This window comes from Pelodiscus sinensis, chromosome 10 (genome assembly GCF_049634645.1).
Source record: "Pelodiscus sinensis isolate JC-2024 chromosome 10, ASM4963464v1, whole genome shotgun sequence".
NCBI lineage: Eukaryota > Metazoa > Chordata > Testudines > Trionychidae > Pelodiscus > Pelodiscus sinensis.
In genome coordinates this window covers 49,933,300-49,958,250 of record NC_134720.1, presented here as the reverse complement: position 1 = coordinate 49,958,250, position 24,951 = coordinate 49,933,300, and the positions used below count along the sequence as shown (strand labels likewise).

Sequence of the window (24,951 nt, the reverse complement as noted above, 5' to 3'; positions counted from 1 at the left end):
AATCTGGGCTGGCCCCGCCCCCGGGCGTGCGGCAGGTGCCAGCCTCGGGCGCAGGGCCGGCCCCGGCCCCGAGTGCGCCGTGTGTGCTCTTGCCGGCCCTGGCCTTGGCCCCGCCCCTGGGTGCGCCGCGCGTGCCCTTGCCGGCCCTGGCCTTGGCCCCGCCCCTGGGTGCGCCGCGCGTGCCCTTGCCGGCCCTGGCCTTGGCCCCACCCCCGGGTGCGCCGCGCGTGCCCTTGCCGGCCCTGGCCTTGGCCCCGCCCCCGGGTGCGCCGCGCGTGCCCTTGCCGGCCCTGGCCTTGGCCCCGCCCCCGGGTGCACCGCACGTGCCCTTGCCGGCCCTGGCCTTGGCCCCGCCCCTGGGTGCGCCGCATGTGCCCTTGCCGGCCCTGGCCTTGGCCCCGCCCCCGGGTGCGCCGCACGTGCCCTTGCCGGCCCTGGCCTTGGCCCCGCCCCCGGGTGCACCGCGCGTGCCCTTGCCGGCCCTGGCCTTGGCCCCACCCCCGGGTGCACCGCTTGTGCCCTTGCCGGCCCTGGCGCTGGCCCCGCCCCTGGGTGCACCGCGCGTGCCCTTGCCGGCCCTGGCGCTGGCCCCGCCCCCGGGTGCACCGCGCGTGCCCTTGCCGGCCCTGGCCTTGGCCCCGCCCCCGTGTGCACCGCGCGTGCCCTTGCCGGCCCTGGCCTTGGCCCCGCCCCCGTGTGCACTGCACGTGCCCTTCCCGGCCCTGGCCTTGGCCCCGCCCCCGTGTGCACTGCACGTGCCCTTGCCGGCCCTGGCCTTGGCCCCGCCCCCGTGTGCACTGCACGTGCCCTTGCCGGCCCTGGCCTTGGCCCCGCCCCCGTGTGCACTGCATGTGCCCTTGCCGGCCCTGGCCTTGGCCCCACCCCCGTGTGCACCGCGCGTGCCCTTGCCGGCCCTGGCGCTGGCCCCGCCCCTGGGTGCACCGCACGTGCCCTTGCTGGCGCTGGCCTTGGCCCTGGCCCCGGGGGCGCCGCGCGTGCCCTTGCCGGCCCTAGCGCTGGCCTTGGCCCCGGCCCCGGGGGCGCCGCGCGTGCCCACACCGGCCCCGGCTGCACGGAACCTGAGCAGCCCCTGCCCAGGATCGTGGCACATGCCGCTGCCGGCCTCTGGCATGCGGCGCATGTTTGGCCCTGCCCCCAGTCACGTGGCCTGTGAGTGGCCCCGCCCCCGTACGCACAGCGCGTGAGCGGCCCCGCCCCCAGGCGCCCAGCAGCCCCCAAAGGTTGGGGACCACTGGCTTAGGGACACAGGTATGGAGGTGCCCAATGCCCACTGATTTCAAGGCACCTACATATCTTTGAGAATCTTGACCATCACTCCAGTTGAGACTGGTTCCAGTGACCCGTACTGCCCTGTTCTCAGTGCCTGATTGGGTTAGGGGATCGCTTGGTGGCTACAGCCAAACCCCACTCAGGTGTCCGGGGGTAGCAGATGCTGCTGCGGGTGTGCATTCCCTCGCAGGGTACGTCACACTGTGCTCCAGCGACCACGTGGCCAGCTGACATGGCATGCTGGAGTATTTGGTACACCAGGCCCCGTTTGCTCGGGAGGGTGGATTGCAGTGGCTCACTGCACTCCGGCTCTCCCAGCGTGATCATCATGCCTAGCTTTGCACGGCTCAGGCCAGGGTCACCGAACTTTTACTTGTTACACTTTTGCTGAGCCAGATGCTGGACGTGCTGGAGGAGTTGGCTCTTGGCGGGACTCTTGCAGCTGGGGGAGAGGAGTTTGGCTGGGCACTTTTTTTAAATTGGTCACTGACAAATATTGGTTACAAACCCCACAAGCTTTGCCTAGGTGCTCTCGGCCGGCTCACTAGTAGAGCCTTGCGCGGATCCAAAATGTGTATCCACGATGAGCCGTGGATCTCTGCACTGACACCTGCGGATATGGATACCCACAGCTGTAAAGCGGAGAGCTGCAGATTTGCAGGGCTCGACCCAGGAGAGTTTAACCACTCATGGTTGGCGGGCCAGGAAAGAACATGCTGTTGTGAGCTATTTCCACTAGGGGGCAGCAGTCACACACAGCACAAAAGCATCTGGCTTTCAGTGGCAGACAGGCCTGTGGATGAATTGTCCTTTTCATGCCCACAAGGCCACGCGGAAGGCTTGGGACGTGGGATCACAGCAGTGGGCACAGAACACGGGCCTGCCCCAGCGTGCATTTCCGAAGAAACCTGCCTTGCAGTGGGCAGGGCTGGCAGGACACCACTGACCTTGGTGTAGGGTAAGGGTGCAGGCATGTCACACTTAACAGCGAAGGTGTGAACAAGATTTCAGGCTGAAGCCTGCCTGAGCTCTGGAAGGGGGCCCTGGCTGATAATTTGACCAGCCTTATGTCAGACTCTCTTATCAGGAAGTGTTTAAGACCAGGCTCCATTACTAACACCCCTCCCCACCACCTCAGCCCCCAGCACTTGAACATGCCGACAGCTTTGAGCCCCATGCTGAAGAGCTTACATTGCTCCTGGAATGCAGGGACATAGCGTCTGTCCAAAGCTATCCCATGACCTAGCACCACAATTCCTGAGGCGGCCAATGGGCCCCTCCAGTTTTAACGAGGACGTGCCCACCCTAACCCAGCAAGACTGTTTCGCAGGATGAGTTAAGTACAACCCGGAGGGGTTGCCGTGTTAGTCTGTAACTTTATTAAAGCAACCAATCGGTTTTTTTCTCCATTCATCTGAAGAAGTGGGTTTTCCCCACAAAAGCTCATGATCCAATCTACATTTTTTTTCTCAGCCTTTTGTGGAGAGGGAGTCACCCATCTGCTTTCTCAAGAAGTGCTGCCCCTTAAACGCAGCTGGGCTTGAGGCAGGATGGTAGTGGGGGAGTGTTAGCAGCTAGCAGAGGTTTCTGAGTCAGGACTTATAACCAATGTTCCCTCTAATCTTTTCTATCCGCGTGTGGAATAAAATTGCTATGTGCACCAAGGCATGTGCAAATGCGCACCACACACAAACAAAAAACCTAGATGTGCGCACACTGCTAACCAGCTGGGCAACAGTGGAATCTGCCCTGAGCAGCCGCCCAAGTGCCCAGCACACAGGGCACACTGATCACAACCTTCTCCTGCCCATTGTGCTAAGGCAGGGGCCTGGCTAGCTGGGCAGGTAGAAGAGGATGAGAACCCCAGTGCTAAAAGCTAAAAGCTTTGCCTCCACGTCTATCAATGAAGCATCGTTTACCAGCGTTACACTCACCTAGAAACCGTGCCATGGACACCAGGCGCAATGACGTTACTGTGGCACCCGGTCCTCATCTGAGATTGGGCTCCCCTGGGCTGGGTGTCATATCCCAGCCTTGTCCCTGCCCCAGTGAGCTTCTCCGGGCTGGGAGGGGAAACTGGCAGGGAGCAGTGAAGTGGGGCAATCACTACCTCAGGCAGGCGCCAGGGGATACACCCGGACAAGGCATGCCTAGGCTGCTGCAATCCCAGCACTGGCAGCCGTGCAGGAGTAGGGCGCAACAAGCCCGTTCCAATCCACCTCTTCCACAGTGAGGCTCTGTCTACACGACAGAGTATCCCAGAAAAACTGCCGTGTCCAGGGCATGCGTCCGCTTTTTCAGATCAGTTTCCGAAAAAGCAGGTGCGCTCTTTCAGAAGCCCTGTATTCCCCATTTTATGAGGAATAAGGGCTCTTCCGAAAGAGGAGGGTTTTCCCACATTTGGCCTCACATCGGGGCCAAATGTCGGAAAAGCCTCTTCCAAAAAAAGAATCAGAAAAAGGTACAATTTGTGGTTTGCAGTTGGCCTACCTTTTCCCCCAAATACCCTGCGGTGTAGACATAGCCTCACTGAAACTCACCTCCGCTACAGAGAAACAAAGTCAAAAGGGCCGGTGCAGCTCCGCCCCCTTGCTTTGCTGCATTTCCAGCACGGGCTTCCCAGGAGCCTGGACCAGAGGGACAGATCACACTGGTGAGCAGGCTGGCATCCGATACCAGCAGGATACGATTTAGAAGCTGCTCTCATAGCAACAGGTTGGAACAGGCGCAAGTCCCCAAGGAGGTAATCGCACACCAAGACTGTTTCAAGCGGAGCAAGTTTGGCGTGTGACATTAAGCTATAGAAAGTAATCTCAGCTAGTACCAGCCCCCACAAATGGAGGGGACTTTTGCAAAATCAGGGGCATGCCCATTTTATTAAATCTGAAACTCACCCTGCTACTATGATGTAGCTTGTTTGAGCTGACAAGCCTCTGCCACAGGGCACTGGCTAACTCCACCAGCTGGAGGCAGAGTTGTAAACATCACAATACAGTACCATGTAAGCACTGAAATGGGGTCGAGCAGCTCCCAAGGGAGGGCAGCTGGAGGCAGCTGTGTGCTGTGATTTCACCTGCTGCATGTGGCTTATGCTGAGTTTGAAGATAGGAGGCAGTGCTATAGACCTAGGAAATGGACATGCAATTTACCTCTGCTGGATTGGGGCATGTGACCCTGCCCTGGGCTGTGAGCCTGCCTGGCACAAGGTTTACATTTCATGGTTTGAGACGAGACTCCACTTCCAATTTACAGACTGCCTCCAAAGAGAGAGTCCTGGCCCCAACAACGCACATCTCCCTGTCTTCCCAGTCCCAGTCCCCTCGTGCCCGATTCTCAGGGCTGATCTCCATGGGGATTTACTGTACAGCAAGCCAAAGTGTGACTACAGCTCAGGCGCACGTGGCCCAGCTACCACACACTGCAAGTTCCATGTGCTCTTTGACACAGTACAGTCTCAAATAGCAGTGGTCCCCTCCTAGGGGACAGCATAGTTGCCTGCGCTGTATGTCCAACAGGCTTACACACTGGGAGCTGGGGTAATGCACTTCCTTCTCCCAGATTAACAATCCAGCCTCAGTGCAGGAAAACGAATGCAAGCCTTTAAACCCACACAGGCAATGCTGGGTTCTGGAGCTGAATGTCCCTCATTCCTTCACATTTGCTTCGGAATCAGCCGTCATTCACAGGGCAGCTTGACCTCACAATCCACCTGAGTTAGTTCATCAAGGGCCACTACTTACAGAACTGCCAGTGATGTCCGAGAGCAGCAGTCTGTTTACTAAAGGAATAAAGATTGTGAATGATAAGCCACAGCGAGAAAAACAGAGGAGGAGCAGTGAGTGAGTCTGTTTGGAAAAGCCCCTTGCAGGAGGTGGGGGGGAGGTTGTCCCACACTGGGGAAGGTGCCCAGGGGCCTGGTGTGTGGGGCAAGCCCGGCCACTCTGGCCCTGTCAATCATTAGGGCAGAGAGGAGGCCTTTAGAAGGAAGGAAACAGCAGTCAGCTGTGGGGAAGATCTCCCTGAGCAGACAGGTTGGAGTGATCCCCTAAGTCACAGCCGGAAGTCTTTGTCCAGATTCAGCCTGGGAGTCTGCTATGCCCCCTGGAAAGCCCCATTCAGCCACCCAGCTAGGAGGACTCCTTGAAGATGGCAACACAGACAGCCCTGGAGTTCGAAGGTACTGTTGGCCTCTTTCCTTTTCAGCTGGCTCTGGGAAGGTATGTTTGGGTGAGCTGAACACATACCTTCCTCTTGATCCTCAGCAGAAGAGACTTAAGATGACCCACAAAGGGCAGAGTCCTCCCCAGCATAAAACTACTGAGGCCTGTGAATAAGCAACCCAGTAGAAACAACTGGCTGTGGCCATGGTCTCCTGTGGCCTGAGAAAAGCTTAAGGAGTCTCTCTTATGTGCCCTCATATATCATCACCCTTGGGTGCACACTGGCATGCATGTTAGGCCCTGCCGCCCAAAGAGCCCCCAGTACAGCATTTCAGTCTCTAGTACACTCAAGGAGAGGAACCTTTAGTGATCATAGCTAATGCCTCTGCTCCCTGAGCAGGTGAGCACTAATATATTCAGTACAACCAGCGATCCCTGTAAGGTGCCTGGGCAGCCGCTCAGGAGAAATTCAAATGCCACCTAGCTGATTAGCAGAGTGCCCACAGCTAGATTTGTGTTTCTATGTGTCATGTGCATTTGCACATGCTTCTGAGCACATAAAAATGTATTCTGCACACAGATGGAAAAGATTAGAGGGAACATTGCGTACAACCCCATTTTCCAGACAGTTTTGGACATAGCCAATGGAGTTAGGATAAACCGAAATACATACCCTGCTGCCCAAGGAAATGAGTAAGCTTTGGTTAACCACTGTTGAATGAACAAGGCCAGTCAGAGTGGAGGGGGAAATCTGAAGGAAGACCTGGTCGTTAGCTACAATTTTCACCTCATTAGAAGGCAGCCTTGAGGAGCAAAGCACCCAGCAAGAACGCAGCAAGACAGTGCCAACAAGACCTCTGTTCTGCTGCTGTTGGCTTGCGGACAATGGCTCTGCAAACTGCAGTCTGTCACTTGCTCTCATTTTTACAATAAAGGGAGGAAAAACCAGCCGAAAGCGTCTCCATTCTTTGGACGGTACGAATGTTTTAATTCAGAAATTTGCTTTAATTACATTATGTAATAGCAGGCTATTTTACAAGGGTAGGGTATGAGAATGAATAGACCACTACACAGAAATACAGAGAGAGCAGAAAAACTAAACATGGGAAAGAAAAAGGTTAACTTAATCCAAAAAAGTGCTGAGAGAAGGTGCAAGTGGGAGTGACCGATTACGTACCAAGATCCAGAGTAGTACAAAGGATGAAACTAACATAATTTACAGTGTTGGTTCTGCACAACCATTTTTTGCCCATTTTTACAGAGTCTTTATTTTCCCCCATCACTGAGCTGATGGTTGTGTCTCTCAGGGTTGAGTTTGGTCGGAGGGGGAAAAAATAACCGATGGGCAAGCATCACAATCCCCGGTGAGCTGGTCCCCAGGCTCACACCTACAGGAAGTGTCTTCCACTGGATAGGCAAGGGGTTCTGCACCAAGAACTGTACGGAGGAAAACTAAAAACAGCCCCCAAACGCCCCCTTATCTCAAACGTAGAAAAGTCTCACTCTGGAAGTGCTTACGAGGAGGTCATCATCGAAGAACTTGGTTTCTATAATAACGTTACCACTGCGGAGGGAAATTAAAAGGAAAGCCAGGAGATATTAGACAAAAACAATTATGGAACACGACTGGTAACAGTGTTCTTGCCGGCTTCAGCTAACTCCCTGTCCCCACAATACACACTGCCTTTAAGAATATTTATTGGGAGCACCGAGTAGTGCAAACGGATCCCGTACTGTGACTTGCTGCCATCAACTACGGGTTATCTTGTGCAGACAACAAGAGATTTGCCCGCTGCATTCCTGTGGGGAGCTGCTTCCCCAATAAAAATGAGATGGTTCACTGGGGGGATGTCACATGGGCTGTGTCAGAAGGCAGAGCAGGGGAGGGGATATCTACAATTCCTACGAAGGGCTAACTTTGGTACAATGTTTGCCAAGTCAGGGGTTAAGCAGCAGCATGGCTGGTGCCCCCATGTTACTCATTCATTGCCGGGGGCCATGAACAGCAGCACCACACTTCCTGCTCTGAGGGGTGGGTTGTTGGGTTGACCCAGCTCTTGTACTTGGGTCTAGCTCAGGTTTCAAGGCTCTAATTTTAGGAAGCCTTTGGAGAGTGGAATGGAGAAGTGAGGCCCCGTAAGATTGGTGAATACAGAGAACTGGGGGTTGGAACACACTCATGTACCTTTGCCACCCTCCACAGGGCTCGGTCCTGAAAACTTTTGGCTTCCTGGGGTGGGGAGAATTGTCTTGTCAGGTGAGCGTTTGTCTTTGTTCTGGATTTTGCATCTGGCTTCCCTGGTGTGTGCTGGGGCTCCTGCCCTGAGAGCACTGTTCTAACAGTTCCACTTACTGTTCTTTCTTCCCTCTTCAGAGCCTTTCCTCTTTCTGAAAGTGCTGTCACAGACTTTTGTGACATCAGAGATCACCTATAACCACAGTTCCCTCGCAGGGCAGAGAGGGAGTAATGGGGAAGTTTGAGAAGAAGGATCTTCTAGGACGGCATGGGGAACCTCAGGCCTGGGGGCCAGATGTGGCCCCTGAAGCTCAGGCCCCCCCGCTCCCGCATTGGGGAGCCTGTGCTGGTACTTCAGCCCCACCACAGACTTGGAGCACACAAAATCTATTAGGCTGGGCCCCCCTAGGCTCTGGTGAGGGGAATGTGGGGAGTATCTTTCTCCTTCTCCGTCAGGGCATCATGTCAGTGAGGGTTTGGGGGGGGGGGGTGTTTGCTTCTCACTTTTGTACGGCCCCCGACTGATTTTTCTGTGCATCAGCTGCCCCCAACCCAAAAAAGGTTCCCCACCCCTGATCTAGGAGCACACCCATCTTGGTGTGACTGGCTTTCTGCAATCCGCCTCAACTTGACAAAAGGATTCCAACATCCTCCTGTCTCTGCTGCTGAGCTGACAGGCAATGAGAAATGTTTTGCCAGGACAGCTCCTAAACGGATCATGGCCTTTTTCAGGGATTACTGCTTCCCCAAGGGTCGGTCTCTAGGCTTCTCTTCCCTCGTCCCATCAAACCTCCTAAAGCGACACCTTGGTACTCACTAGCCTGATCCAAGCCCATGAATCGCTGATCTCAGAGGATGTCAATAGGTAAGGAATCAATTAAAGGGATTTTATTTTGTTCACACACTATTTTGCGTAACTGAGCTATTTGATGTCCAGGGGTGGACAAAATATCTGAAGGTTGGCAAGTGTGTTCAGTGTTAAAACAAGCACCAGAAGCCAACTTCAGGTCACGGCTGATATGACCTCAGTGCTGCCTGCAGAGATCTGGGGCAAGAGCCAGTCAGTAACAGCTGGTTTTATGGGAATGCACTGAGTAGCTACTTTAGAATTTTTTTAAACTTCTTCACAGTCACCTTGAGAGATAGCTCCAGCATTTAATCCAGAATCAAGTCCAGTTTTTTAAAAGTCTTATCAGCTCTATTAAAGCAAATTAGGCCTATGGGGAAGAGGCAAACAAGGATGCTAGGAATTATTAGGAAAGGGATAGAAAATAAGACCCAGAATATCTTACTGCCCCTGTATAAAACTATGGTACGCCCACATCTTGAATACTGTGTACAGATGTGGTCTCCTCACCTCAAAAAAGATATTTTGGCCTTGGAAAGGGTTCAGAAAAGGGCAACTAAGATGATTAGGGGTTTGGAACGGGCCCCATATGAGGAGAGGTTAAAGCGACTGGGACTTTTCAGTTTAGAAAAGAGGAGACTGGGGGGGGGGGGGGATATGATAGAGGTATATAAAATCATGAGTGGTGTGGAGAGGGCTGATAAAGAAAAGTTATTAATTAGTTCCCTAAATAGAAGAACTAGAGGACACCAAATGAAATTAATGGGTAGCAGGTTTAAAACTAATAAAAGAAAGTTCTTCTTCACAGAGTGTGTAGTCAACCTGTGGAACTCCTTGCCAGAGGAGGCTGTGAAGGCTAGGACTATAATAGAGTTTAAAGAGAAGCTAGATAATGTCATGGAGGTTAGGTCCATAAAAGGCTATTAGCCAGGGGATAAAATGGTGTCCTTGGCCTCTGTTTGTCAGAGGCTGGAGAGGGATGGCAGGAGACAAATCGCTTGATCATTGTCTTCAGTCCATCCTCTCTGGGGCACCTGGTGCTGGCCACTGTCGGTAGACAGGCTACTGGGCTAGATGGACCTTTGGTCTGACCCAGTACGGCCGTTCTTATGTTCTTATGTTCAATAGCTATCACTATGGAATGAGACTCAAAGCCAAAACCGACAACCCTCCTCTTTCATGTTTTAAATCATCCGCTACTTTTGTTTTTCTGCACCTATGGCAATGCCAAGCACTGCTTTCCCCCACCCTCCATGCTCTCCGAGTCTCCAACCCCAAGCGACTCACGTTAAAACATTAGCTGGCATCATCTGTGATTCTGGCGCTGCCTCTATCAAGGACTGCCAAGTGTTTGTGGAGTTAGGGATCACAAAGCCAAATTCGAAAAACCATTCTGTAAAGTGAAAAAGATTCAAAAGTTTTTTAAGAAAAACACAGTGGTCTTACGGTTCTAGCCCTGAGGGCACACCCAACTCCTAACACTGCCACTAACTGACACACCTCATGCTCGTCCTGCAGTTTGTATTTACGTTCAGAACAAAGGAAATGCTACTTAAAAACTGGGATAGTACAACGCAACCTGCACTAACCCCCCCATCCTTACTCCACTGTGCCCTTGAGGAGCAGATCTTGCAGTTTTTCTTGTGATTAACACTGAGCAGAAATTGGGCCAAGTTAGATTTCGTTGTTCCTAACCCATCTTTAGAGTGTTCTAAATCCTCCCCCTCTTCAAAAACTCTCCCATGTCAGGACAGCTCAAAGTAGGAGTGTAACTAATAAACCAAGGGAGTGAAGTTTGGTACACTGACCTAGATTAGGTATAATATTACAACAAGGCATTTTAGATCGTACTGTTACAAAGTGACACATACAAGTCTTACTTGCATGAGTGTTAACATGCTTATAAAATGGTCACTGTAATGCTTTGGCTCATTCAGTCTGACTAGTACCCCACCTCAACATTACTCTTAAAAATTAAAAAAAACAAACCAACCCCACCACGTTCAGCCCATCTCATTACCCTCAATCCCAGTCCCTTTACACAGTATCAGTTCACCACATTAGAGTCTGTCTGTCCACACAGAACGGATGATACCTTCTAGACACTGCCCTTTGAAATAAACTTTCTGTTCCAGTCGGAATTTTTCCATTTGCTCTGCTGAGGAGAAGTTTAGCTCCCGGGACACTGCTTTGCATTTCAGGATTTTCTTAGGAACTCGAGCTGTGAAAGCAAGCCAGACAACCATTACTCTGACAAGTACCGCTGCATGCGCGATTATGCTATCCTCTGAAATGCTAACCAAGGCGAATACAGAGGTCTGCGCGCAACCAAAAATCTGAGTCCCATTTTACAGAAGTGGCCTGTAAGGAACAGACAGCTTTAACCTAATCCCTAGCCTGGCATCTCACAACAAGTCTATGGCAGCGCCAGAGAAAACAAAAACAAACCCAGCATTCTAGACTCTCAATTCTTGGCAATCTACTCCTGCAGCCACATTGCCTCAGGCTAAAACGTGACCTGCGCCATGACACATTACTTTACTTTCCTGTGGCAAACATTAAACTAGCATCATTTCCCCTTTCAACTCCCCTTTCCAGGGTCTCTGTCCTGATCAAACCCTCACTGGCATTTCCTAATCAAGTGCGTGCTGTTCTGATGATTTCATATGAACCAAAGGAACCATTCTGTAAGAGCACAGAAGTGTTTCCCAAAATACCTAGCCCTATAGGGGTAACCCAACTACATGAGGAGGAAGTCTGGGAGCATACGTTAATGTCCCAGTCACAAGGATAAAGGGGCATAATCCATTCGCTAACTAGCTACCAAGCCCTTTACTCTTAGTGTGTAATTATATGGCCTTATTGTACTAGAAAGTTTTTCATGTAAATTTCTATTCTACAAGCAGAACTGCTCCTGCACAGAAAGCCCATCATTGTCCACAAGCAGACAGCTGCTGTTTAGTAACAGGAAAAGCCCATCAAACACCAGGCAAATCCATCGAATGTACAGCAGTTTAACAGACTGGGACTTTGATAGGATGCTGATCTAGAGAGCAGCGGGGATCATGATGTAAGCTACCACTGTCCCAGGGTGGACACAGATCCCATAATTTAGAAAACAAAACCACAATGAAGCTGTTTAGATGTTTTACCTCCCTAATCCACTGCCAGTTTTAAGATATTTTCCATGGCCTAACAACATCCCGCTCTATTCCTTCCAAGTACAGACTGCAGCCTATTGTGAATATGGCCCATCCATTCAATGATATAGTACCTCACTGAAGCATTGTGCACTGTATTTATTTGGGCCCATGATGTTTTGCTGTTAACGACGGTAACTGTCTTAAAATTACTTTTCTTAGTCTGCATTTGGACCAACTGACCTGTCATAGAATTACAGAACCGGAAGGGACCTCGCGAGGTCATCCTTTTTGACTCTTTATGCTCACCATGACCAGACTGCAACTTGCTATGAATTGCCATGACAGTACAACAGCAATGATATTAGTACTATACACTTCTGACACAGGGTAGTCTGAAAGACATTGGAGACTGTTTTAATTAAGTCCCAGTATACCCGCGAAGCAGGCAAGCATTATCGCAGTTTTATCCACTGGGGAAATCTACAGTGCAGAGAGGCAATAGGACTTGCCCAAGTGACAGAGCTGGCAACAGAACTCATGAGCCCCAACTTCTCTTCTATCTACAAGAAAATACACCAGACACTGCATCGAGCCAAGAAAGTGTAACAGTCTGTCTAGCTACAGTGACAGAAGATCGCTCAGAAGCTGCCAGTGCCTCTGCGGGAAGTTGTAAGAGGAAGTCAAAGAACAATGGGAACAAATGCGTCAGGATTTACAGTTTTTGCTTCCTTTAGCCTGGTATCTTGCTCCTCCCAGGGCTGCTATTAGCCATTGTCTCTTTTAAGCCCCTTTCTTGCCTTCACACCCAATATTACACAGGGGCTAAAGAGAAGGCAAAGCAGCACTACTCCATAATTTAGGCAAAGAAGCAGCAGGCTGCAGAACTGCCTTTTTTTTAAAAATCAGTTTCAATTATTTTACTACACTTGTACTTACAATTACTGGAACCATTCCCTTACAGCAGGCATCTGGAAAAAGCCTGTTCTATAGAGGTTGTGCTATTTCCTTGGTTTCAGAACCAGGCCCACATGATCCATTGTGTTTGTAATGACAGCATTTCCAGGTTTTGCTAGGTGTGCGATACAGAGGGTGTCACTAGGGATGATAACAAGACTGCAGCTATTTGCTGCTAAAAAAGCACTGGAGTGGGACCAGGAGAGACTTGCTAACCCAAGTGGAGGAGGTAAGAAGAGGCCAGATTAATGTTTTTCCATAGTGCTTCTCTTGCCTAACTGCATTTCTGTTCAGACCCACACCCTTCCTATTATAGCATCAGGCCTCTCTTGAGCAGAGACTGTCATGCCCAACTGCGCACTGTGTGTGTGAAGAGGGAGAGCATCGCCTGGGGACCTGATTAGGAGTAGCAAGTCCATTTCATTTGTGACCCAAGCGAGCTTTGAAACCAAATCTCTGTAGCTGAAAGACTACAGTTAACCCTGTGTTCTACCCAGCGTGTACTGCATTAAAGCAGCTCCAATTGTCCATCCCTCGCCTCTCCCTGACAGCATTACCACTTTAAAACAACTTTACAAAGGAATAATGTAAAAGTTGGCTCCTGCTGCCACTCCGTGGTGTCAGATGCTTTTATAAACTGCCTGCTGCCCATGCACGGTAAGAGATTGTATAATTAACAGGGAGTTGACTGCCCTAGTATCACCAAGCAGGATTCAGCCTTTGTCGTTTAAGCAAAAATTCGTAAGTAACGCGGCAGTAAACTGATGATGAAGGTCACTCCACTCTTCACAGACATTTGCATGCTGCTCACGTGATCAGAAAAGCCTTTTGAGTAAACTGGCTGCGGCCCCAGATTTCTATACAGAGCCAATACGATAAATAGTCTATACTGAGTTAAGGTTGCTTTCCGTCACTATCGCTTTCTGACATGCTTCCACTCTAGCAGGGGTATAAGATAGCTATGCAGAGCAATGCACAATGGAATACTTTGCTAGGCCTCTGGGAGCAGACACCAAAGGCAGAAAGGGAAGAGAAGCCGCAGACAGAAGTGGAGAGCACAAAAGCATCCCATTTACCACTTCAGAGCACCGGGAGAATTTAATGCTGGAAAAAGTAACGGACCTGGTCGAGAGTGAGCAGAGGGCAGACAGGATGCATGGTTTCCCATACAGTGCTCCCACTAAGACGGTCATCAAGGTACCTCAAGAATAGGGGACAGTTGCATTTAGTGCATAAGGGGCACAGGAGTCAGGGCTGGGGGTGAAGGGACAAGGGTGCCATTTCAGGAGCATGCGGAGGGGGGAGCTGCAGCCACGCATACCAGGTCGCTGCTGCTCTTCTTCCTCTTTCTCTGACTCTGAGGGAATGAAGGGAAAGTTCATGGCCTGCTGCATCCTCCTCTGTGCTCCCCTCGGCAGCAGGGAGTGAGAGGAAGGCACAAGCTGAGCACTTTCCCCTTGCTCCCTGATTGTCAGGGGAAGAGGAAGAAAACCGGGTACATGCAGCCCCTGTGCCCTCCCAAAAGGAACTTAGGGGTGGGGCATATATCCCTAGCTGGCCCCTTTCACCTGCCTGGCTACCTGCTGCTTAGCAAGGCAGCCTTCAGGAAGAGAGCCCCAGGAGCCCAGCTGGGCTGGGAGCCGAGCCAGCTGGCTTCTTCTTGTTAGAGCGCCATACCTCGTTACTTTCACCTCTGTTCTCAAGAGAAAAATAGAGGAGATAAAGGCGTCCCATTGCGTATCAACAGAGGACAAAGTAGCAAAAAACAGGACTGGCCTCTATAAAGAGGACAAGTGACCACCCTATCTCCCACTGTGCCTCACCCCAACCAGTACAGCTTCTAGTTCAGTCCAGAGAGGGCAAAGTGGCACTACCCCATAGCTGAAGCAAAGAAGCGGCAGGCTGCAGCATTTTTTTTTTTTAATGTTTCCATTGTTTTACCACAGTTGTACTTAAAACTGCTGGAACCTTTCCCTTCACAGCAGGCATCTGCATAAAGCCTGTTCTACGAAGATTCACAAGGTAAGACTTTATTAATAGATGAAAAGTTGGACAATCAGGTGTGCAGAAGTGAATTAACTTCTTGTATTCAGTCTTAACATTTCTCCTTTGCTTGCTGCTGACCCACCTGTTCCATGGGCTGTAGACTCATTCCTAGCAAACAGACCATCCTTCAAAAGCAGCACCATGCTGATTGCCAGGCCTCGTAGATACTGTATTACCACACCCAACAGCAAGGCCACATCTTACCTTCATGCTCCACTCCAGGTACAGACAGGTCTTCTGTCCCTTGCCAGAGGATTTTCCCCGTCTCTGCATCACGAAGATTCATCCAATTTCTGATTGGGAGGGGATTAAGGAAAACAAACTGTGCTTTTAGGCTCTATGCCCATCGTTCTTTGCCTAGCGCTGCAATAAGCAGTTAAGTTATACTAAACCTGATTTTGATACGCCATGTATTTGGAGTTACAGTTCCTTTTATGGTATAAAAACAAGTCAACATTAGACCCGACTTGGTGCAACAAGAGAAGGGCATCCACTCATGTTTTCACTTAAAACTGATGCTCTTTGGCCTTGCTGACTATATTCTACTCATGTATACTGGATCAGACAGACATCACAGTGCTGCAGGGAAGCAAGTGGCAGTATTAGCATCTTGAGCAGATAATTCAATAATACAGTTCCTCAACATATCCCCCCACCTCTCAAGATGAATGGGACAAAGAAACCTAAGAGAAAAACATCCCACCTGTTACTAGAGAAAGAACATTGGGTCAATTTTCCTGACCTGCAGAGTGTGGTAAAGAGCATTGTTCTAACATTTCTGGCATAAGGAGAATACCAGTTCACATGGGAGTTACAAGAACAGCACATGTGATGGCATTTCCCCGAGGAATGAGAGTAAACCCCCCTAGTAAGAAGAGTAGGAAGTTTGTAAGTGTTATGTGCCAGCCTTCTAATGGTATGCATTGATGTAATACTCGTGAAAGTTATACAGGAGCGTGGAATACAGACACTTTCAAAGGCACAAATAGCAATTAGCCTAAGTGTCATTTGTGCGGTTGAAAAAGCCCTCCCACACTGTATGCTGTGCACACACCCATATGGAATTTGCAAAGCCATTTTGATTGTCAATATCCTATACCCTGATAAACGATTATCCTTCCAAAAGGCTTAAGCAAACTTGCCATATCTCCCAAAACACACTCTCTGCTTCCACCACTGATCAGAGAGGCATTCAGGAAGTCACTAGCACATCACATGCTGAAGTATCAGAGCATAGCAGGACCTCTGCCCTTATAAGATAGCTGCAGTGTGAGCCTATGGAAAATCAGAGAAGATGCAGCAGAAATTGTAATGGCATTTCCTCCTAGACACTGGTAAGTTCATGTCAGTGCCTGCTATGTGCTTGGCACTTTCCAGGCACTCAAGAAGGGACATCCCTTGCCATGCAAAACCCACATTCCAAGACAGCAGTTTGGGGAAAGAAGAAGAATAATTAGATTATTTATCAGAGGGGTAGCCGTGTTAGTCTGAATCTGCAAAAGCGACGAGGAGTCCTGTGGCACCTTATAGACTAACTGAAGTGTAGGAGCATATGCTTATGCTTATGCTCCTACACTTCAGTTAGTCTATAAGGTGCCACAGGACTCCTCGTCGCTTTTGTAGATTATTTATCTAAGTCAACGCTGTTCACTGTAACAGCACAGCCAAAGGGAGGCATAGGGACCTTTGAAGATTGACTCGGAAGTTATACTGTGTCCAGAGGGCTGTCTGGAAGAAGGACACTCTGTGAGGTGATGACAAACAAGTGAGGGTAGGAAAATTGGTGGAGCACTGAGCTGGGGAGGCTTGCCCGCAAGCTCAGGGTTCAGCTGATCACCATATTTGGGGTCGGGAAGGTATTTTCCTCCAGGGTAGATTGGCAGAGGCCCTGGAGGTTTTTCGCCTTTCTCTATAGCATGGGGCACGGGTCACTAGCGGGAGGATTCTCTGCATCTTGGGGTCTTTGAACCATCGCTTCAAGGACTTCAATATCTGAGATATAGGTGAGAGGATTATTCTAGCAGTGGGTGCATGAGATTCTGTGGCCTGCATTGTGCAGGGGGTCAGACTAGATGATCAAAATGGTCCCTTCTGACCTTAAAGTCTATGAGTATCATGAAACTTGACAAGGAAGAATAAGTAGCGTAAGGCAGAGTTATACACATGTATTTATATCAGTTTCTAATATATTTAATCTCTGGACAGATTTGCAACACTCTTCATTCTCTATATTGCTTAACAGTATTGAAAGCACTCGAGGTTTTTATGGAGCCTGGGAGAGAAAACACATGTTTTAGTAGCTTTTATTTTACTTAGAGATGTTTGCTTGAAAATTATGTATTTGGAGGAGGGAGGAATTTGAGTTAAAATTTCAAATAACGTTTAAATATAAAGTTTCCAGCAGACAATCTTACACAGATCTAGATGAGAGAGATTTGCTTAGCTAGTTGTATGCAATCCAGACGCCTATAAACCAGAGGATCACCATGAATGACACCATACTGCTCTATTTTAAGGTACTTCTATGACCCAATTGCCACAGTATCTAAGCACTTTGCAAGCTTGAACGTATTTAACTTTGCAACACACCTGGGAGTTAGGGAGATGAAGATTTTTAAAGGTATTTAGCCATTGCTCCACTCAGCACTGCAAAGTGATTTAGGAGTTTAAATTTTATTTTCAAAACAGAATTATGCACTTGAAAGAGAATCCTGAGTGGGTTCTTTCAAACTATAGCCTAAAACTCAATTACTGGCATAAACACAACACAGATGGATGAATGTGGCTTTATCACTCTAAGCACAGGGTTATGGAGCTGTTCTGACCTTCTATTTCCAGTCAGTAAAAATATTGGGATAGCCATAAAGGACAGAGGTTGACTTCCCTCTACTTAAAATCCAAGCTAACTGGCAATTTAAGTTTCAGCTGCATATTGGACATTGCAACCTATTTTGACAATAAAGGAGTTAGCCATCCTGGTAGTATCCTTGTCAAATTGTGTTCTATATTGATGTTTCCATGTAATGGTAAAACAGAGTGTGATTGTCTCCTCTGTGCTTTGTACTCTGTCAACTTAAAGATCAAGTAGAAGTAAAAAGCTTAACCAGATGTTGGCTGTCCTGAGTTTGTAGGTCAGCAATCCTTGCCATAATTCCTAGCGGATACCTTATATTTCAACAATCTAGGCTTAAACTGAAGTACCAAATGAATAAAAATTTAACACCAATGCGGCTCAAGAACTCCCAACCATGATGGATTTGTGTGTGAACCCAGCACGAGCTCTTGTAGACTTTTTTGAATGAAAAAAATACGTTTAAAAACCAACCTGGCCATAGTTAGGAACACAAAATGAATACCACCAACATCTCTATAAACAAAGATATTTCTCCTAAGTAGCTAAGCATTATTAAAAAGGAAAAACAATGTATCCCCACCTACACACAGAAGATCATCTGGAACTGGACAAACAACCTCAAATTCAGATTACTCAGAAATCAGAAAACTATATCCTAACAACATTTTAGTTCATGTACAGAGACTACGACAATGGGCTAAAAGTCACTGGTTAGGGAATACCTCACAAAGCAGCTGCCACACTGCTGACCTACTTAGCAGATTATTGTACTATTTCTGTCATCTTGCATGGAAAGCTAAGCACTAGGACATACCCCATAGTGAAGAAAATGGAGGCCTTGAACCAAACCCACATGTGCTGTTATCTCCTAATGTGTTTAATTGGTTTAAGATTCTTCCATCACAGTAGGAGAGATATTGTCACTAAAAATAAAAATGCTCCATCTTCTAAGCAACCATGGAACTTGCAGGCAGGATCAGGAGGGCATCTGAAGTATTACAAAGTAGGAAAGTATATCAATATGGGTTTAACACAGTCATTCTTCTTGAAAAAAGCCTGTCTCAAAAGTTTGAGAAGATCCACACGCAGCGAATTATGGCTTCAAGAAGCTTAGACAACGAAGGGTAACAATAGTGTATCTGTAATCTAGCGTCCTCATGCAACATCAAAAAGCATAAGCTTCCTTACCAATACTGTTTTCGTGCTTTTGTTAGTTCTTATGGGATTGAAGACTCAGTATGTCATATCACCTTCAATCCTGGAGGCAGAGAACAATTAACAGCAGAAGGGAGCACTGTTGATCTATTCATATTCCACCACCTACCAGGTCAGCAGAGCCTTAATATAAATGTTCTGCAATAGCTGGAATTTAACTTGCTTTATAGACACCTGACAAATTAACATCCTCACAGACATACTTTGCTTAACCTGATAAAGAGAAGTATCCCCCAAACTGCTACTTGAACAGCTCCGACCTATGAAGAGAAATGCTGCTGCTTTTTATTTTTGTTTCTGTCAAAGACACGGTTTTTCTTCACAAAGTCAGTACGTACAGATTCATATTTAGAATTGGCATGGCAAAAGGCTGCTAATTAAGAATGACATTGAAGGAGGAATGCTTTACGTATATAGTAGGATATGGTGAAAGAATCCATGCTTCTACCTTGCTGTTGTTTGTACCCTGTGATATTTTACTCCAGTGCATGTCTAATTCTTTATTGATTACCTCATAGGCTGTGGCAGCCAAATTGCTATCATGTCTTCCATGAATGCATAGGTCTTTTCGTTTCAGCCTATGCCATCTTGTCTGTTCTTCACACTCTAGGAATTTTTGCACACCTCATTATCTTTCATAATGAAAGAAAACCTGTTTTTTGTAACCTAGTCTTTCATTCTCTTCCCCAGCTTTTCTTATCCATACCATACAGCATTCAAAAGCTGTGCACAATACATCGGGTGTGATCTGGGTGTCAACAAGTACACAGGAATATCCCAGAGAATAATGGATGTGTGCGCAAAGCCAAAAAGCTTCTACATTAGCTTTGTATAAGCAATGCCTTCCCCAAAGATAAGCTTGTGTTCTATAAGCCTGACCAATCTGATTAGCTTCTCTGATGAGGTTACTAGCTCTATGGACATGGGGAAGTCAGTGGATGTGATATACTTGACTTTAACAAAGCTTTTGATACAGTCTCCCACAATATTCTTATCAGCAAGTTTAGGAAGTATAGATTGGATAAACGGACTGTAAGGTGGACAGAAAGCTGGCTCGACTGTTGGATCCAAAGTGATTAATGGCTCGATGTCAGGATGGCAGTCAGTTTCTAGCGGAATGTCCCAAGGATCGGTTCTAGGGCCGGTTTTGTTCAACATCTTTATTAATGATCTGGATGAGGGGATAAATTGCTCCCTCAGCAAGTTTGCAGATGACACTAAGCTAAGGGGAAAGGTAGATATGTTGGAGGATATGACTGGGGTCCAGAGTGACCTAGACAAATTGGAGGATTGGGCCAAAAGAAATCTGATGAGGTTCAACAAGGACACGTGTAGAGTCCTGCACTTGGGATGGAAGAATCCCAAGCATTGTTACACGCTGGGAACCGACTGGCTAAGTAGCAGTTCAGCAGAAAAGGATCTGGGGATTACAGTGGCTGAGAAGCTGGATATGAGTCAACAGTGTGCCCTTGTAGCCAAGAAGGCTAATGACATATTAGGGTGCATTAGGAAAAGCATTTCCAGCAGATCTAGAGAAGTTATTATTCCTCTATGTCCTGCACTGGTGAGGCCACATCTATAGTACTGCCTTCAGTTCTGGGCCCCCCCCGCCCATTATAGAAAGGATACAGTCGCACTGGAGATGGTCCAGCAGAGGGCAACCAAAATGATTACGGGGCTGGAGCACATGACCTATGAGGCTGAGGGATCTGGGCTTAGTCAGTCTGCAGAAGACAAGAGTGAGGGGGGATTTGATAGCAACCTTCAACTTCCTGAAGAGAGGTTCCAAAGAGGATGGAGAGAGGCTGTTCTCAGTAGTGACGGATGACAGAACAAGGAGCAATGGTCTCAAGTTGCAGTGGGGGAGGTCTAGATTGGATATTAGGAAAAACTATTTCCCTAGGCGAGTGGGGAAGCACTGGGAAGGTGGTGGAATCTCCATCCCTAGAGGTTTTTGACCTGGCTTGGCTGGGATGATGTAGTTGGGGTTGGTCCTGCTTAGGGCAGGGGGCTGGACTCGATGACTTCCTGAGGTCTCTTCCTGCCGTAGGATTCTATGATTCTAAACCACCTAACTTGCATTCTTGATTTTATTATGTTGCCTACAGTAGCAAATCTAAACAACTGGGTATTCATGGCATGGATCAGCATATTAGTTGAGAGGACAACCGTTCAGTTGAGTAGTAAAAAGGAATGGGTAGTAGCCTATTTATATCAGATATGGATTTACCAGACAGAACATTTTTATATTTGATTTTTCCTTCACAGCATTTGATTTTTAAGGATGTAGCCCTTTGGGGCTTTGAAACACAGGAGAGGGTCAGAAGGCCATTGGATTAAGGATCAGTGCACCTCAATTGTCTGGGGCTTCCCCTCCATTCCAGTCATTCATCCTGTAACCTCTCCAACGCACTTGCTGTCTGTTACAGCCCTAGGCCACAGTTCAGCAAAGTACTTAAGATACATCCTATACTACAGCAGGAGATGTGACCGAAGCATCTCTAGAGATACCCAAAGTGCTTATGATCTAACTGGCCTGAATAACAGCAGTGAAGCCATAGCAGCATGGGTGTACAAACCCGTCCAGGACTCTGGTGACTAGCCCATGCTAGTTCCTGGGATGCTACGGCTGTTGGAGCTAGCTAGAGTAAAGTAAATTAGGGTATCTCCACACATGCTGCAATCACACCTCCAATTGTACAGTAGACATACCCTTAAGTTATATCTCAGCCATAGAGTCCACTCTGCTTGTACGTAAGACCACTGATGTCTTGAAGATTTAATAAGCAGTATCTACAGGCTCTGGCAGAGTGTCAGGAACATGACCTTTCAGAGCCAAAGACTAAAAGTTCAGTGTAAAACCATATTTGAAGAAACGGGAAGAATGTGAAGTCCTTTGCTCATACAGTTTGTCTGGTAATAAGTGCTGCAACTGATATACAAACTGATAGCTGCTGCTCGTGTATTTTCCAACATTTGGATATTTTAAGGAACACTGTCACCTCCACCTACTATCAGGCAACATCACACCCTCTGGGCTCCAGATTAACAAAACGAATGTTTGTACGTTATGAACATAGCATTTTAAACTCAGCTATTATAAAGCCAGTTTTTGTAGGGGGGGTGGGGTGATGGACAAGCAGTAAGTCCTTAACACAACCATCACTGCACTCTTCCAAGAATGACTCATTATACTAGGAACAATAGAGGTAAACTATTAAATCCCTTAATGCAGTGGTGGGGAACCTTTTTTGGGTTGGGGGCCACTCACCCACAGAAAAAAAAAAAATCAGTCAGGAGCCACACACAAGTGAGAAGCAAACAAAAAACCCAAACCCTCACTGAGGAGGCCCCCGACTGGGAAGGATTAAAAACATTCTCCACATTCCCCTTGCACATGCAGAGTCTTGGGTGGCCCGGGTTAGTAGATTTTGCATGCTCCAGCCCTGCAGGAAGACAGCGGGGAAGGTGGGGGCTGAATCACCAGCATGGGCTCCCCAGTGAGCCTCTGAGGCTGGATTCAGGCAAGCCAGGGGACACATCTGGCCCCTCAGGCCTTAGGTTCCCGATTCCTGCCTTAATGGGAAGAAACCAAGTAGGCCTTCAAAGCATCTCTGACTCTAGTACTAACTGTGAAGGAAGCCACTCTTAAGTTTCCTGTACAGAACAAATCACAATTGAACTGCAGACAGTAAAACCCAAATTTTGATATGAACCATAATACTGGATATGGCAGAAATTCTCCCCAATCAACAGCCATTTGACAGTAACTTGGTAATCAGGTGGATATATATAATGGCTATACTCTCACGGCAATTAAGAAAAAGAGCGGGACGGATATTAAGCAGTTGGTCTTGGCTAAAATGTGACAAAGGCTCTGGGATTGTTTGTTTTGTTTTTACATTTCCCCTTACATCATTACCAACAATTGCTGATTATATGATCTCATGTCTGCCACAACATGCTTTCATCTTACATCATACAATCCTCAATCAACTGGAGAGTTCTTAGACGGCACTTGGTAAAGCATCAAGTGATATTACTGAAACAACAAGTCACCACTATATAGATTCATTTCAATAGAGCAGTGTGCTAACCAGTGACCACTTGTAATAGAAAAGTCAATACTGCTGCTTTAGCTCTACTGTGAAGCAGAATCCAGGCCAGATTTTACCACCTCTACTATATGGGAAGTATGGTCTTGTGATTAAAGCACAGGCCGAGGACACAGGTGAGGTAAATTAGATTCATTCCTCTGCCACACATTTCCTGTGTGATCTCAGACAAGTCACTTACTCCTTGTGTCAGATTACCATCTGTAGAACCTAGAGACAATCTACTTCCCTACAAAAGGAATGCTACAAAGATAAATCCACAAATATTTTTGTGGTGCATGGGTATTATGGTAACCATAAAAAACTATAATACCTAAAAGCCAGCCCAGGGTAACCTGTAGTCAGTAAAAGTGCAACTAACCATACAAGCTGGAAAAAATACAGAAGCCATCTAACTGGCATGTTTTGTTAATGCAATAAAAGCATAACTAGCTTCTGTCCGGAAAGAATTAGAGTACAAGGCTTAGCTGATGTAACAACTAAGTTCAACATGCAACCTAGGATTCCAACTGTCATTCACTATTTTTACAGCTAAAAAGACAGAGCAATCCTGTCCATGTCCACTACTGGAATTTGGGCATGGGGAAACTACTTTTAGTTAGTTTCCCCATATATTCCTTCTGGTCAGTGCTACTGTCTGAAAATATTCATAGTTAAAACTTCCCAAGTTACAGGAAAACAAATATTTAATATTTTGCTAGAATTTGGGGCACTAGTGTCCTTAACAACACCACATTTATATTGCAGACTTAGAACTCTTACACTATGAAATGAGACGGGCATCTAAAATTTTGAAGGAAGAGAAGATCACAGTGTAATGTTTTAGTTTTAAGCCACTCCCAGGTAGGTATATTGTAAAATAGGCCATGATTCAGTTTCACTAGCTTTTTTCTCTTCTCCACATACTGAATGGGGAATAACTGGAAGGACTGAGCTTTGGAGACAAGAGTTACATACCTAATGAGAAGCAAAAGGTCATTGAGTTATTGTATTTTATGTGGCACAAAGCCTCAGTATCAGAGCTTGAAACACACAAGTAAAGGAGAAACTAGATGCCATTGTTTAAATTATGTACCTGTCTAAATGAAACTAAGTTGGCATCCCAAAGGCTAGCCCCCTTACATCATTATTATTATTTAGTGGAAAGTTTAAATGAAACTAAGTTGGCATCCCAAAGGCTAGCCCCCTTACATCATTATTATTATTTAGTGGAAAGTTTTAAATAAATTCCAAGGCCTCAGCAATTTTAGTCACCACTATGCAATAGAAAATAATCTTGGTGCCTGCAAACAGCCTTTGATTTCTTCAGACAAAAGCCACAATTTGTAACATCCCGCAGTAGTAGTTCTCTGCAGCAAATGAGAAGGCTTCCTTGTTATCAGTATGTACCAGAAAGTCTAGCCAACAGCCCCAACAGAGCAAGAGATGCTGTGCACTTTTGCCTTAAACCCTTCTAAGTCCAATCTAAAAAGATTCCAAAGCTGCAAACTTTAGCATTTGAGTTGCCATGCAAGGAACAAACAAAATGAAAAATATGATACGCTTGTGCTTTATAGATATAAATATTGTTAAGGGAGAATAAGTTCTTATACCAAACTCCCCCAAAAAATCTTTAGCTTACAGCAGGTGCTAGTGGCAGATGGACCAGTTGCCTTGAATAGCAGGGGAAATGGTTTGTTCGCTATTAGGAATTTGTTTTGTTTCCATGAGAAACAGATGTGGTAAAAGTGGTTCATGGAACCAGACTACAGTGCCAACGAATAAAAACAAGATGAAACAATACATGCTTTTATGTTGGCTTTCCACTGCCTATGTTTGTTAGGTTTCTTTCTTTGGCTCTTGTGAACTCATGTGCCAGAATATTTTTTACGCTAGTGTTCCAGCAGAAAAAGTTGCATCTGGACATCATTGTACTCTAGCCAGTAAAACAATTTATTAATTGAGAAAAAAAACAATGTTGTTTACAGGACCATCACAGAAGCATAAATTGCATAAACAAAATATGACTTTTAAACTTTGACAATATGCAATTCCTACCCATTCTGCCTACATTTAAATTGATCTTTATAATTAGCATGTCAGAAAAGCTTC

General features: G+C 47.2%; 1 protein-coding gene across 1 annotated transcript in view; it reads right to left on the bottom strand.

The window, feature by feature from the left end:
* Positions 1-6,414: 6,414 nt before the first annotated feature.
* Positions 6,415-24,951, bottom strand: part of PDE6D (phosphodiesterase 6D) — a 43,655-nt gene continuing 25,118 nt past the window's right edge. The window contains exons 2-5 of the mRNA XM_075938155.1: positions 14,881-14,969; positions 10,629-10,754; positions 9,821-9,926; positions 6,415-7,014 (exon numbers count right to left, since the gene is read on the bottom strand). Of these exons, the coding sequence (XP_075794270.1) occupies positions 6,933-7,014; positions 9,821-9,926; positions 10,629-10,754; positions 14,881-14,969 (403 nt within the window). The 3' untranslated portion in view covers positions 6,415-6,932. The remainder of the gene's footprint in view (positions 7,015-9,820; positions 9,927-10,628; positions 10,755-14,880; positions 14,970-24,951) is intronic.